Source organism: Anabrus simplex, chromosome 1 (assembly GCF_040414725.1).
Source record: "Anabrus simplex isolate iqAnaSimp1 chromosome 1, ASM4041472v1, whole genome shotgun sequence".
NCBI lineage: Eukaryota > Metazoa > Arthropoda > Insecta > Orthoptera > Tettigoniidae > Anabrus > Anabrus simplex.
In genome coordinates this window covers 353,570,910-353,587,632 of record NC_090265.1, presented here as the reverse complement: position 1 = coordinate 353,587,632, position 16,723 = coordinate 353,570,910, and the positions used below count along the sequence as shown (strand labels likewise).

Below are 16,723 nucleotides of genomic sequence, written 5' to 3'. Positions count from 1 at the left end.
TTCATTACGTAACAAGTTGTTCACCTCGACGTAAGAAGTAAACTTGTCCAACATAATATATTCCAGGATTTTCCCAAATATAAGGAATGCCTGAGACAGACAGATAGATAGATAGATAGATAGAAAAATGTCTTTATTGGCGTAGTTAAGGCCATTGGGCCTTCTCTTACACTAAACCAATTTGTATACATTAAAGTCATAAGTAATACTACTGTAATTAATACTAGAAGACACAATTTAAACACAATAAAAATATAACTGAAATGAAATTCCACCACAATGAGACATACATACAACAGCAATAATGATGATGATTATGATTATGATTATGATGATGATGATGATGATAATAATATATAACAACAATAATAATAATAAAAGCTAGTAATGATATTGTAGTAGCACGATCACTGAAAGGCCAGAAATGCACAGGTCACTCACATCCTGCTGTACCCCTTAACGCTCTTTTAAATGACACTGTAGTTGGTATTCCTCTGACGTCGTCCGGTAAACGATTCCATTCTCGTGCGGCAAACACCGAGAATGAGCTGTTATATGCGCAGTCCGATGGTGAGGGATGATGAGCAGGTTGGATGTTTGAGCCCTGGTATGTCTGTCATGAACATTTGAGAAGTAATGGGAACGCGAAGAAAGGTAAGATGGGGAAGATGTTGTAAGAACTCGGTGGAGGAGAGACAAAGTATGATGGTTACGACGAACATGGAGTCGCGACCACTCTAATTTTAGGAAAGATGGTGAGACGTGGTCATACTTCCTTAAAATGCCTATATATCTCACACATGCATTTTGAGCACGCTGTAGCCTTAGGGAAAATTGCGGCCTCACGTCATTGAAAACAACATCACAATAGTCAAAATGTGGCATTACAAGAGCTTCAATTAATTTCTTTTTAAGCTTTATTGGAAATATATCTTTATATTTATATAAAGAATGTAAAGCTGAGTAAACTTTTTGACAGATATGTAAGACATGTGCAGACCAAGTCATGCGTTCGTCCATGATGACACCGAGATTCTTTACTTGTGATACAAAAGGAATTGGAACATCCTGAAGGATTACTCTTGGCAACGGACATTTAGTTATACTTCTTATTTGACTTTGATGGCCAAGAAGGATTACTTGCGACTTTGTAGGGTTCAATTTCAGGCCGTGCGCAGTCGACCAATCACTAACAGCCTGTAAGTCAATGTTTAGTAAGTCGATATTTTCCTGAAAGTCTCATGCTGTAGAGTCTGTGTAGAGTTGAAGATCGTCAGTGTACATATGGTATTTTCAGTGTCTTAAATTCGATGATATGTCATTGACAAAGAGTGCGAAAAGAAGAGGACCAAGTACAGAGCCTTGAGGGACTCCTCTGTTCATGTGGCGCCACGAGGAAATGATTCCATTATTACCTTTCACACGTTGTTGACGTCCGTGAAGATAAGAATGCATCCAAGCAATCGTACTCTGAGAAAAATGTAGAGCCTTCAGTTTTACAAGTAAAATGTCAATGTCTACGCTGTCGAAAGCTTTACTGTAATCTAGTAGTACCAGAACTGTGAATTGTCCTTTGTCTATTGCTTGTCTAACATCCTCAGTCACTTTAAGTAAGGCTGTAGTTGTACTATGTCCTTGTCAGAAACCGGACTAGAGAGGATTAAGGAGAGGACTAGAGAGGATTAAGGAGATGGGGCGTTTGAAGGTACTCGGACATTTGTGTATGGACTACATATCCTAAGATTTTAGATAAAGCTGATAAAATACAGATTGGATGATAGTCTCCCTTGTTCGAAGGCATTTGACTTTTCGGAAGAGGTAGCACAATAGCCTTCTTCCAGAGAGTTGGATATATTGATTATATGAGTTAAGGTTGGTAATATATAATCAAGAATTAGTTTGAGCATGTCAGTCCCAATGTCATCAATTCCTTTTGCTTTCGTGCGTACTCTGAGGACTGCTTTTCTGACTTGGAGGGGCGTCACGTGACTGAAATAGAATTTCTCTCTGTCAGGGGTAGGTTGTGTACCATAATAATTCATAAGTCTCTGTTTGTCGTCAGGTCGTACTGCGGAGCAATTAGCAGTAAAGTATTCGTTAAGAGTCTCGATAGGTACTGTAATTTTTTCTCTGTTCTTGTTCTTCGTAAGTCCAAGCTTGTTAATAGATTTCCAAAATGTCGTCACTGTTCTACCGTCAGGTGTAATAAAACTGTAAGCGTCTCATAGTTTAGCATTTCGTATTTGTTGTGTTGTCTTATTTTGTAACTTCCTATATTCGTCAAAGTTTTGTACGATAGGGTCATTTTTGTACTGTCTGTGAGCGCAGTCTCTTTGTTTCATTAATTGTCTAATTTCGTCATTTAACCACGGGGAGGGTCCTTTCGATATTCTCGCTCGCCGCTTTGGGGCATGCTTGTCAAATAATTCCGTTACTTTGCTATTAAAGAAGTCAACTTTGTCGTCTATATTGTTATAGTTCGTTATGTTATGCCAGGGTAGTTTGCCTGCGTTCTCTAAGAGTGTATCTTTATTTATATTTTTGAATGGTCGATAGGCGATAAATTTCTGGGAGGGTTTCGGTGGCCGGAGGTTATACGAGATGTATATTGCGTCGTGTGCAGATATACCAGGTACAGAGGTTTGACCTACATTGAGAACTCTGTCTGACTTGCTGGTAACTATAAGATCTAATAGTGTGTGCAAATGAGATGTATGGTGAGTCGGAGAGAGAGGTAAGATTTCCATATTATAGGCTTGAAACAATGTTTTGAGTCATGTGGATTCGGAAGAAGTTGCGTCAGTTAAGTCCGTATTGAAGTCTCCCATAATTATTGTGTGAGGGTAGTCTGGCAGTATTTAGTTAAGTCAGCTTCAAAATTTTCTAAGTGACCTGTATTCGGAGGTTTGTCAACTACTCCTACAAGGGCTTTAATCCCGTTCGTTGTTATTTCTACCAACATGTATTCTGGTTTCCTCTCATACCTGCCTGGTGAATGACCTAACAACTTAGGCTTGAGGCTGGTTAGGAAATAGCCACATACCCCTCCACCCCGTTTGTGAGTGCTTTCATTTCTCAGAAGCGAGTAGCCTTCAAGATGACACAAAGAAGACTGGCTATTATCTGTTAACCATGACTCAGACACTAGCAGGACATGGAAAACAGGTGGAGTGAATATTTCTACTATCTCGTGCATTCGGTTGGCTGCCAATATACTTTGCGCATTTATATGACAGACGTGCAGGGTTCTGGGATGTTGCGCGACGAAATTCCTGAGGATACTAGCGGTACTTTGGTCAAGGTTTGCGCTAGAGGGTGAGGGGAGTGGGGACAGTGGAAGGACGAGAGATGGTAGCTGGTTTGAGGCTACATAAGGTAGGTGTTAAAATTAACTAGTGACATCAGAGGAATTTCTTTTTTCACTTGTAACTCTCGCCAACTTGGAACGCTGAGAGTTAACAATATGTACAGATAAACACAAAGGGCTAGGAGGAATTAATTGAAGTAGTGGGATGCAGGAATATAATCAACTGTGCCTAGAATTACCTATTAATTTAAAGTGCGATTAAATCAAGGGTGTTGTATCTAAATTATTAAAATAAAAATTAAAAGTACTTAAAAATGAAAGTTGTAAAGAAATAAAGAAAGCAAATGCAATTATTTAGTAAAATATATAGATAAATAGTTGCTAAAAGAAATTTTAACTAAGCTAAACGAAAATAAATGATAATTCACTACGCTATTCTAAGATAAATTTTAACGATCTTGAGAGAAATAAATGGACTAATCTAGGAAATAAACACTCAGTTTGTTGCACTCAGTTCAGTGAATTGTTACATTTAGCTGCTGTTACTGTCCTTAGGAATGTCACTCAGCCGGTTAATTCTAATTTTTCTGCCATCTGGTTTCTTAATTAATGATGTCTCCACTCGAGGTCCAACAATTGCTCTGATTAAAGCGGAGAATAGCAGCCTTAAGTATTGACAATCTGGTGGAGGTTAGATCCTCGCGAATAGTTACTGGGGTACCTTTCAATTTTCGCTTATTGCGAAACACTTCCTGTCTTGTTCGATATGATGTGAATTTGACAATGATTGGCCGAGGTTTCCCTGAAGATTTAGGTCCAACTCGGTGACTTCTGTCAATGTCTTGCAAATTCACATTCACACCTATCTCCCTAAAAACATTTACCACAAGTTTGTATTTTCACTTGCACGTTCCTGTACCCCAAAAATTCTAACATTAGCTCTTCTATCGTATTGTTCCAGTGAGTCACATCTTGCAGCAAAGTCTTCCCTCATCTGCTGGGGTGATTGCAAAGACCCTTGCCACTAATCTCATAAACGTACAAATGAACTGGTGTTTACCTTGCTTTTCTTGACTATTATGTATGAGGAATTAAATATGTAGTTCATACTGTATCTTTGTACTGTTACAAACATAGTATAGCATTTCTGGAAGAAAAATACGGTAGATGTAAAAATAGTAAAATAGTGGTTACTAATGATGTGCCAACCGTCAGCAAGATACTTTGTGCCTCAATTTGGGAAGATATAACCTAAGTACACCATTCAGAAATACCACAAAACAACTTGTAACTAAAAATAAGAGGTCTAGAATATCTCATAAAAACTTAAAATAAATCAAAAGGTTGTAAATCTTTCATAAAGTATTAAGTATGCAGTAACCCAAACTCGTACACCAGTTCTCAGTAACAGCTGAATATCAACATATTGACTCACTCATTTATTTATATTTCACAGAATGTACAATCACATATAATGAAATATCCAAAAACCAAACCAAACCCCGTGGCCCAACAATCCCGAAATGCCTGAACTTGGCAAATGGCCATTGCTCAGCCTGAAGGCATGTAGTTTACAAGGTGTCATGTTGTCGGCACAGCAAACCCTCTCAGCTATTATTCTTGGCTTCCTAGATCGAGGCCGCTATCTCACCATCAGTTAGCTCCTTAATTGTAATCAGGTAGGCTGAGTGGACCTCAAACCAGCCCTCATATCAAGGTAAAATAAACAAATATTAATAATTAATATCTACAATAGACAGAACAAACTTTTATAAAGGAGGTATTAAAAAATAACTACATAACCAGTGAGACATACATTCTAAAGCTATTTACAAGATATTAAGAACCTTTACAAGTAAATACCGTAATTTATTACCAGCATTCCTTAATGTATTCTTCAGTACTATAGATGCTATTAATCAGCAGGAGATATTTTTAATGCTTTGATGCATGAGGTGATGGAACAAATGTCTTGTTTGGAAGCTTATTCTATAACCTGATTCCAACTGAATCTATATTTCCCTTGTGCTTGATAAAGATATTATTTCTTGTTTGTGTCTGGTAATTGTGATTGTCACAGTTCTTTCTAAAGTGATCAATATTTTGTTTTATGTGTAGAATGCATTGCATGATGTATATGCTTGATACTGGAAGTACCCATAGTCTCTTAAATAATGGTCTGCAGTGGTCTAATCTGTTACGTCTGATAAAATTATGATAGCTTGTTTCTGTGTTCAAACAATGATGTCAAGATTTGATTTGTAGCAACCCCAGAGACCAACACCATCAGAGATGACTGAATGGAAATGTCCAAAATTTGCTAATTATAACTTATTCTTCACTACAAATATTAAACAGAAACCACACCCGGGAAAATGGAGTGGAAACTTGATGATGATGATGATGATGATGATGATGATGATGATGATGATGATGATGATGATGATGATGATGATGATGACGATGACAAATATTAAACAGAATTCTTAAAGCTTAGTGAATAGAACTCAGAAACTTTACTATTTTTAAAAATGACAATCCCATCTTAGTATTTCATGTACATAGACACCTAAAAATATTGTGATCAACTCTTTCCAATTGCATTTGCATTTAATATAAGGTTCTAATTTTAACCTGTTTTATCATGGTAGATAGATTGAGTCTTTTTAAATTAAGTGTTATTTTGGTTTTACTGACCCATGATTCTAATCTAGACAGGACTGCATTTGCTGTGATTTCTGTAGAAATAGGGTTAGGGTTATTTATAATAATTAAGTTTGTATCATCAGCATACAGAACTGTGATTTTTACTTGAATATTTTGAGGAAGATCACTTAATAGATTAAGAAAAATCTTGGCTCCAAAATACTACCCTGCAGAACACCTAAGTCTACATCCTTCACCTGAGAGTGATATATCTCATTATGACCTTTACTGTTTCACTGTGAAATTTCAACAAACTGGGATCGTTTATCCAGGTATGATCTAAACCAGTCATTAGTAATTTCTCTAACCCAACTTATGCAACAACATTTCATGATCAGCAGTATGAAATGCCTTTGAAAGGTCTAGGAATAGTGTATTGCAGTTTCATCATTATCAAGGGCATTTACTCTACAACTAACTGTGTAAAATGTTATAAAGCAGACAGAGTTTTCCTGCCAGCTCTGAAGCTCTATTGTGCATTTTTTATTAAGCTGATCTCTCATACAAAAGAAAAGTCATCTCTGTAAAGGCCATGAAGGCTCTTGGAGAGATGGAAGGTAAAGGCTTCCACTATCTGTAACCTCGGCACCTATGTGTGGTAGAGTGGTTAGCTCTATATCCAGCTGCCTTTGCCACCAGGAATTAACCTGGTACTAGTTTCTGGTGTAGGCTGATTTTTCATGGCTCTCTCAAATATTTTTTTGAAATAGCAGTAAGTATTGATATTGGCCTGTAATCAATCAATCAATCAATCAATCAATCAATCAATCAATCAATCAATCAATCAATCAATACTGCCACCCAGGTGGCAGATTCCCTACATGTTGTTTTCCTAGCCTTTTCTTAAATGATTTCAAAGAAATTGGAAATTTATGGAACATCTCCCTTTGTAAGTTATTCCAATCCCTAAGTCCCCTTCTTATAAATGAATATTTTCCCCAATTTGCCCTCTTGAATTCCAACTTTATCTTCATATTGTGATTTTTCCTACTTTTAAAGACGCCACTCAAACTTATTCGTCTACTAATGTCATTCCACACCATCTCTCCGCTGACAGCTCGGAACATACCACTTAATCGAGCAGCTCCTCTTCTTTCTCTCAGTTCTTCCCAGCCCAAACTTTGCAACATTTTTGTAACGCTACTCTTTTGTCAGAAATCACCCAGAACAAATCATCGCTTGTGTCACTTCATTCTAAAAGAAAACTACATTACTAATTTATTTCTGAATGAATCTCCAGTCATATTAAGATCATGAAACATTAGCTAAATAAACTACAACGTGCAAAATCAAAACTGGGTAGAATATGATAGAATATGTTTTAAATAACTTCATCACTAACATGAAGTTCAAAATCAGGGTCTAGATCTGAATCATCTACCTCTTCCTTTGAACCATTGTCATCAAAAATCTCTTGTAACATTTCTACAATTCCACTTTCATTCAACGATTCACTCATGATAGCAGAAACAAATCACAGTCTAAACACTTTGCACGATGTTAACAAAACTCTGAAAGCGAGCACCATGAGCAGCTGGAAGAAGGCTGGAAGCATGGAGTGTAGAAGCGAACATGTACAAATATAAGCTGCTATAAATTTGGGAAAACGACGACAGGACACGACCGCACACTATAGCTGTTATGAAAATTCTACAAAGTGGCATATATAGTTTTCGACCGATTCTTGTTCTGGCTGTGTTATCAATGTAATAAATACGTGGGCCCGAGTTAGCCTCGGGCGCGGTCAGTCTGCACTGTTACCCCACTCCAATACACACTCGTGCTCGGTCTCCTATGTATTAATGTTGTGGACAGACTGTGTGAACCAGTAAAATATCAGGGTACATGGTGTATATTGACAGATAGTTTTCAAGTCCTACCATTTATGATCATTTGTGGGACTGTCAGACTAAAGCAAATTGGAAAGGAATACCAAAGTCAGAGTCCACAAAAAAAAATGAAAAGGTGAAATAATTTCATTGCAGAGAGAACACCTTCTAGCAATAAAGTGGCGGAGTGTTCAAGACCTGTATAGACTGAGCACTGCACATGATGACGACATGACTGAAGTAGTTCAAAAACAATAATTATGTAAATTGTGTAAACTTCACCTTTTAAAGGCTGGGATAACTTCAGCTATTATTGACAGATTAGGAAACTGACCACTAGAAAATATTCATTGATAAGATACAGTAGATTAATTAGGCTGTATCAGATAAGGAGCACATTTTTTAACAAGTTTTGTGGGAATTTCCTCTTTATCCGTGGAAGTTTATTTTCAAAAGACTGTATGATTTTGAGAACTTCCAATTCTGTTACTGGAGTTAATTCCATAAAATTTTGCACAAAATTTGGGAGTTCTGGTAATATTTTTAACTAGCTGATGTACCCATGCTTTGCTACGGAATTTCACATTGTATATAGAATTCTAGATGAAGTAGTGTTCATGTTGTGAGTAAGATAAGAATTGATTCATGAGGAGCCAGTATGGATTTAGAAAGAAATTTTCTTGTGAGGCACAACTGGTGGGATTTTAGCAGGACATATCAGATCAGATGGATTTGGGAGGCCATTTGGATTGCGTAGCCATAGACCCTTCCAAGGCATTTGACAGAGTGGAATAGGATTGGACATAAGGGTTATATGTTGGATCAGAACATTTCTAAATTCAAGGGTTCAAAAAGTCAAAGTAGGAAATCATGTATCACAAGAAGAGAAAGTTTGGAAGGGAATTCCACAGTGTAGTAAAATCGGCCCATTACTATTCTTAATATAAGTAAATGATTTAGAGAACAATATAGCATCAAAAATAAGATTTTATGCAGATGATATAATTGTTTATAGAGAAATAAATAACAGAGAGGATTGTATAGAATAACAAAGGGTCCTTGACAGTATCCAACAATGGGTTAAAGAGAATAATATGATTAATGGAGGCAAATCAATTGTCACAACATTTACAAACAGGAGCTTAAAAACTGAATTGAAATATACTTTAGATGAGGTAATTGTCCCAAAAGGTGGCAAGTGTACTTAGGTGTGAGATTTGAAAGTAATTTGTACTGGAAGGGTCATGTTGATGACATTTTTGGGAAAGCATACAGATCATTACATGTCATAATGAGGCAACTTAAAGGATGCAACAAAGAATTAAAAGAGAAAAGTTTCTTAAGTATGGTTCGTTCATTATTGGAATATGCAAACAGTGTTTGGGATCCTCACCAAGAATACCTAATAAAAGAAATAGATAGTGTGCAGAGGAAAGCAGCAAGATTTGTAACAGAAGATTTTGGAGAAAAAGTAATGTACGGTATCAGAAATGTTAGAGAAACTTGGGTGGGAAGCTTTAAGTAACAGAAGGGAGAAAACTAGATAGGATTATATGGAGCCTATACAGGAGAGGAAGCATGGGGAGATATCCGTGAGAGGCTTCAGTTGGAAAATAATTATATCGACAGGGCTGATCACAAGTATAAAATTAGACGGAATTTTAGCAGAAATGATTGGGGTAAATTTTCATTCGTTGGGAAGGGCGTGAAGGAGTGGAACAGTTTACCTGAGAAAGTGTTTGAACCTTGTCCAAAATATGTACAGATATTCAAGAAAAGAATAAACGGCAACAGAGAAAAGAAATTAAATGTTAGAGGGCATTTGATCTGTGTAGGTTATTGTAATAAAGAATTTTTGTGAATAAATTAATTCCATCCCCTTGTCTATGGAGACTGGACAGCTGTATGTATGGGATCTGGTTATGACAATGCAGGAGCAGTTTAAGGGAGCAGAGATTGTTATCAGTAGGATACTGCATAGGTGATCAGGGATTTAAATAGACTGTGAAGTGGATCTGTGGGAAGTTGGGAGCGAGATTTATAGATCCTAATAGGTGGGTAGGAGATAGGAATCTACGTTCAGATGGTCTTCACCTGAACTGCAATGGTACGTGAAAGTTAGGGGATTTGTTTAGAAGAATTACAGGGAGGTGTATTCTGGGAAATGGGGTGAACTGGGAATTAGAGAGCAGTAACGGGAGTACAGGATGCTGGTAGTCAAGTAAGGATGACATAAGCTGTTAGTGTTAAGTTGTAGGAGTATTGTAAGGAAAGGAATAAAGTAATTTAATAGATGTGAATTTACCACATATTGTAACAGGAGTTGAATCATGGCACAGAAGTGATATTAGGGATTCAGAATTTTTTCTCACAGGATTGGAGTGGTTAGTGTGGAGGCAAGATATTTTTTGTTTTCGGAAATCCACTTAAAAGGGGGGGGGGGGGAATTGAAAAATTAGTTGAATTATTTGTATACTATTATCTCAAAAACAAAAGATATTGCAGACGTGAAAATTGGATTTGGAATCTGCTTTACCCGTATTTCTTTGATTTTGGAAAAGCCAATGAAGGGGGTGGGGTGAAATAATTGAAAAATTAATTGAATTAATTGTATGAGGATACTTATATCTAATAAAAACTAAAGTTGTTACAGACGTGAAAATTGGTATTTGGATCTCCTTTAAAAACAAAGACAAATGTATTTTTGAGGGAAATCATCATGGGGGGCAGGAGTGAAAAGGAGTTGAATTCCTTTTATGAGGACACATGTCTCAAAAACTGAAGATGTTACAGTCGTGATAATTGGTATTTAGAAGATCGTTTACTAATAAAGAAACAAGTATTTTTTTCCGGATTATTCACTTGAGGTGGGGAGTATGAAAGGAAGTGAGGATACTTATATCTCAAAACTGAAGGTAACAGATGTGAACATCGGTATTTAGAATCTCCTTTAAACGTAAAGAAACACACCTTATTTTTGAGGGGGGTGGGGGATAAATCAACTTAATGGTGATGGGGTGAAAAAGGAGTTGAGACCAATTGATTTTACTGTTCATAATGTGCTTGATTCTGATCATAAACTGATCATCTTTAATCTTTCCTGGGTGCGTTTTCAAGAGCCATCTTTTCCTTTGGAGAACTTGAAGTTAGATTACAGTAGATTCTCCTGGCATATAAATAAAAATTTGAACACATTTGAAATAAACGATAGGAATGATATTGACCATGCCATTGTTCACCTCTACAATAAGGTCAATAATGCACGGAAGTACATCATTTGTATTGCCAGAAATCCTGCGCAATTAACTACGCGCGATAATGGTGCTGGTCACATTGTCACCAATGACAATGGCAGCAGATGTAATTTACCGCCAAGTAGTGGTCTTGCATCTTGCTGCGGGGTCCAGAACGTCATCATCAATAATAATAATAATAATAATAATAATAATAATAATAATAATAATAATAATAATAATAATCAGGACCATTATCAAAATGTGCGGACCACGCTGGAAACAGGTCCTGGCCGGTAATGACTACGAATGCTGTTCGGCCACAGGTTCAGTACCACCAAGGCATCGAAGACGACACCATGCCAGATCTCCTCCAGGATTTGATCCATATTAAAAATTCTTATATAGGAAAAGATGGCAAAGATTTAGGGACCCAACTGACCGGGAAGTACGAAATCGATTGCTGGAAAGAAAGATTGAAAAATGGAAAGAACTTTGCCATAATCTCTCAGAAAACGAGTCGGATTGTGAATTCTGGTGGATTCGCTCAGAAAATTAGTCAGATTGTGAATTTCAGTGGATTATACATAAAACGTTAAGCATTCAGTTATAAATTTTAGTATAATACCGTAGCAAAGCACGGGTATCTTGCTAGTTATTGTATAAGGATATCTTAATTTCATGGCTTATGTTAAATCATGGAAGAAATGTGTCACAGTACTTTTGTATCTCTACATATTTATTTCCATTTCTGCAGCAACTTCATCCCAAAGCTTATGTAAAACAAAGCGATTGTGGTGTTGTGCATCCTTTTGGTCCCATAGAGGATTACGAATGAAACAATACTAATTAATTGATTCATATCCAGATTAAATCCAAGGTATAAGAGCAGCAAAATCAAATTACTTTGAATGTTCTGGTTTGCTCTCTCCTCGCAATAAAAGTGACGCTCTGTTCTCTGCTGAACTATGCAAGCACTATGTAATTTCACTGCTTTGCCCTTACTCTGCTCGTTGCTTTGCTCGCCACTCCACTATGTTTTCAACCTTAGAGTAGGGGAAGCATTATCTGCAAGGCAGTATTATTGGACCTTTATGTTCTGTTATGCAGAATATATAAATGATACGAGTAAAGAACTGGAACTACAGATAAGGCTTTTTACAGATAACATTTAAGTACATAGAGTAGTAAATAATTTACAGGATTGTTAGCGACTGCAAAAAGACCTCAGCCATGTTGTGAAATGGGCGGCAGACAGTAGGAAATGGGATGAAAGTCAGGTTGTAAGTTTCACCAAGAGTAAATGTCCCCTCAGTTTTAATTACTGTGTTGATGGAGGGAAAGTACTTCATGGGAATAATTGTAAATATTTAGGCGTTAATACACTGACTGACAGAGCAAATGCAACACCAAGAAGGAGTGGTCAGAACTTTATGCCAATTGCAGGGTAGACTGACGTCACTGAGGTATGCTATGATGTGAAATGCGCCGCTGTGCTGCGCACGTAGCGAACGATAAATGGGACACGGCGTTGGCGAATGGCCCACTTCGTACCGTGATTTCTCAGCTGACAGTCATTGTAGAACGTGTTGTCGTGTGCCACAGGACACGTGTATAGCTAAGAATGCCAGGCCGCCGTCAACGGAGGCATTTCCAGCAGACAGGCGACTTTACGACGGGTATGGTGATCGGGCTGAGAAGGGCAGGTTGGTCGCTTCGTCAAATCGCAGCCGATACCCATAGGGATGTGTCCACGGTGCAGCGCCTGTGGCGAAGATGGTTGGCGCAGGGACATGTGGCACGTGCGAGGGGTCCAGGCGCAGCCCGAGTGACGTCAGCACGCGAGGATCGGCGCATCCGCCGCCAAGCGGTGGCAGCCCCGCACGCCACGTCAAGCGCCATTCTTCAGCATGTGCAAGACACCCTGGCTGTTCCAATATCGACCAGAACAATTTCCCGTCGATTGTTTGAAGGAGGCCTGCATTCCCGGCGTCCGCTCAGAAGACTACCATTGACTCCACAGCATAGATGTGCACGCCTGGCATGGTGCCGGGCTAGAGCGACTTGGATGAGGGAATGGCGGAACGTCGTGTTCTCCGATGAGTCAAGCTTCTGTTCTGTCAGTGATAGTCACCGCAGACGAGTGTGGCGTCGGCGTAGAGAAAGGTCAAATCCGGCAGTAACTGTGGAGCGCCCTACCGCTAGACAACGTGGCATCATGGTTTGGGGCGCTATTGCGTATGATTCCACGTCACCTCTAGTGCGTATTCAAGGCACGTTAAATGCCCACCGCTACGTGCAGCATGTGCTGCGGCCAGTGGCACTCCCGTACCTTCAGGGGCTGCCCAATGCTCTGTTTCGGCAGGATAATGCCCGCCCACACACTGCTCGCATCTCCCAACAGGCTCTACGAGGTGTACAGATGCTTCCGTGGCCAGCGTACTCTCCGGATCTCTCACCAATCGAACACGTGTGGGATCTCATTGGACGCCGTTTGCAAACTCTGCCCCAGCCTCGTACGGACGACCAACTGTGGCAAATGGTTGACAGAGAATGGAGAACCATCCCTCAGGACACCATCCGCACTCTTATTGACTCTGTACCTCGACGTGTTTCTGCGTGCATCGCCGCTCGCGGTGGTCCTACATCCTACTGAGTCGATGCCGTGCGCATTGTGTAACCTGCATATCGGTTTGAAATAAACATCAATTATTCGTCCGTGCTGTCTCTGTTTTTTCCCCAACTTTCATCCCTTTCGAACCACTCCTTCTTGGTGTTGCATTTGCTCTGTCAGTCAGTGTATAAGGAAAGATCTTCATTGCAGTAAACATATTATTGAGATTGTAAAGAAAGGTTACAGATCTCTTCACATGGTTATGAGAGCATATAGGGGTTCTAGTAAGGATGTAAATGATAGGGTGTATAAGTCTCTGGTACCTTGATTAGAGTATAGTTCCAGTGTGTGGGACCCACACAATGATTACTTGATATGAGAACTGGTTAAGGTCCAGAGGAAAGTAGCACAATTTGTTTTGGGTGATTTCCAACAAAAGATTTGTTTTACAAAAGTGTTGCAAACTTTGGGCTTAGAAGACTTGGGAATAAAGTGACAAGCTGCTTGACCGACCGATATGTTCCCAGCTGTCAGCGGAGAGATGGTGTGGAATGACATTAGTAGACAAATAAGCTTGATTGGTGCTTTTAAAGGTAGAAAAGATCATAATATGAAGAGACCGGCGAGTTGGCCATGCAGTTAGGGCGCGCAGCCGTAAGCTTGCATCTGCAAAATAGTGGATTCGAGCCCCGCTGTCGGAAGCCCTAAAGATGGTTTTGTGTGGTTTCCCATTTTCACACCAGGCAAATGCTGGGGCTGTAACTTAATTAAGGCCACGTCCGCTTCCTTCCCACTCCTAGGCCTTTCCCATCCCATCGTCACCATAAGACCTATCTGTGTCGGTGTGACGCAAAACAAATTGTAAAAAAAATTATTTGAAGATAAAGTTGGAATTTAAGATGACATTTTCATTAATTTATATTAAGAGGAATTAATGATTGGAATAATTTGTCAAGGGAAATATTCGATAAACATCCAAATTCTTTGAAATCATTTTTTTAAACTAGGTAAACAACTGATAGGGAATCTACCACTTGGGCAACAGCCCTGGAGATTAATGATTGATTGATCCATCAATCGATCCTACTTAATTCCAAGGTTACTAATAAAGAAAGCATTTACCTTCCATGCCTCCAATGTCCTTCATGGTCTGTATGAAGATGGCTTTGCATTTTTATTTTTATTTTATAATGTGAATAGTACTGTATTATTAATGCCTCAAAGGAAGGTGCACCACTTTCACTTGTGTACCGCATACTTGTTTGGCTTGTCTCCAATTTTTATTATTGCTGCAATTTTTGATCTTAACATGTAGTTTTATTGAACCTTCCATTAAAATTTTTATTTTTATTGTTTAACAGCTCCATTACCTGTGGCTGACAATGGATGCGATACGAAGCTGTTTGACTTGGCGAAGTCCGTGCACTGGATTGTGGATGAAGGTCAGGAAGGTGGATTGAGCATACCGGGTAGTCTCACCCTGAAACGACGTCGACGTCCAGGATTGGATCGTGGAGATGACAGTGAAGATGACGAATTAGCAGGTGCTCCACCTGTGAATGATATCTATCGTGCCCGCCAACAAAAAAGAGTTAAATGATCACAAGTTGAAAGTGAATAAACTTTACCTATTTGTTCAATGAGGTTGTCATGAAAAATTTTCTTTATGGCAGACTTGTTTTATTTTGGCTTTGATCTACATCTATCAAGAGCCACCAAATGAAGTACAGTTCAATATTGACTTTTATATGTGATGTGACTACAGCTCTGTGTGTGTATCTAGTGCTCCTGTGGTTCACTTCTGCTGCATTCCTAGAGTATGTATTAAAGTGTACTTAACTTGGCTGTAGTAGCTGCAGTTATAAGTGAATGTCTCACTGTCCAGAGGCCATCAGATTGTGTAAAAGATATTTTATGTGTCGGACTCCTGATATGCTGTCGATAAAGCATAATAAAGAAGAATTTATTTTAAACTGTGACCGCCTGTACAAAAATATAGATATTAATATTTGCTAGAATCTTTACATTGTTTGTGGCTGAAGAAATTGTGTGTTAAATCCTAGGTAGTTATCACACTTGATATTTTTCTTCAGTACATGAAACAACTCTTAAGATATCTGAATGTTACCAGATCTCTGAGTTAACCATTTTAGTATCTTATTACTGTTGCTGCAATACATGAGATGAATATATGTTGATTGCTATGAATTAGAAATAAATTGTTGTAACTTGTCTTCCATTAATAAGGAAGTCTTATTTTGGAATATATTTAGATGATCTCTGTTTTACAATGTTGAATAATTTATTTGTGTGAATCTATTTTTCTGTCTATTGAATGAACCTGACATTGTTAAAGTCATCAGAGTCAAAGATTAGAGTGGGCTGGACATGTACTTCGTGCCGATGACAGTAGAAAGGTAAGAAAGGTTAGTTTGCCGTAAGCTTTCAAGCGCACTTACACATCAGTCGCATTAGGGAACATCTACTTCGTACCGATCCATTGACAAAAAGATCCTTTCATCAGACTAAAAGGTCCGCAGAGTCAAGCTGTAGGTGTCCCCTTCAGTCGTGTAACAACTTGCAAATTCACCTCATTTATTCACCAAGCACTAACTTGCCCCAGTTTAATCAGTTCCCTCAAACACGTCGATCAATTAACTTCAAGCTAAGACAAGAACTAACCAACTAACCCCATGGCACTACAACCTTGAAGGCCCTTGGCCTACCAAGCGACCACTGCTCAGCCTGAAGGCCTGCAGATTATGAGGTGTTGTGTGGTGAGCACGATAAATCCTCTCAGCCATTATTCTTGGCTTTCTAGACCGGGGCCGCAATCTCACTGTCAGATAGCTCCTTAATTCTAATCGCATAGGCTAAGTGGACCTTGAACCAGCCCTCAGATCCTGGTATAAAATCCCTGATTTGGCCGAGAATAGAACACTGGGTCTCTGGATAAGAGGCAGGCACGCTACCCCTACACCACTGGCCCGGCAAGACAAGAACTAGGAAGCAAATATATGGATAATGTCACAAT

General features: G+C 38.8%; 1 protein-coding gene across 2 annotated transcripts in view; it reads left to right on the top strand.

Annotated features, from left to right (window-relative positions):
• Positions 1-15,972, top strand: part of su(f) (cleavage stimulation factor subunit su(f)) — a 455,931-nt gene extending 439,959 nt beyond the window's left edge. For both annotated transcript variants that reach the window (XM_067142809.2, XM_067142802.2), the window contains one exon: positions 15,051-15,972. In XM_067142809.2, coding sequence (XP_066998910.2) covers positions 15,051-15,289 — 239 coding nt within the window. In that variant the 3' untranslated portion in view covers positions 15,290-15,972. The remainder of the gene's footprint in view (positions 1-15,050) is intronic.
• The last annotated feature ends 751 nt before the right edge of the window (positions 15,973-16,723 follow it).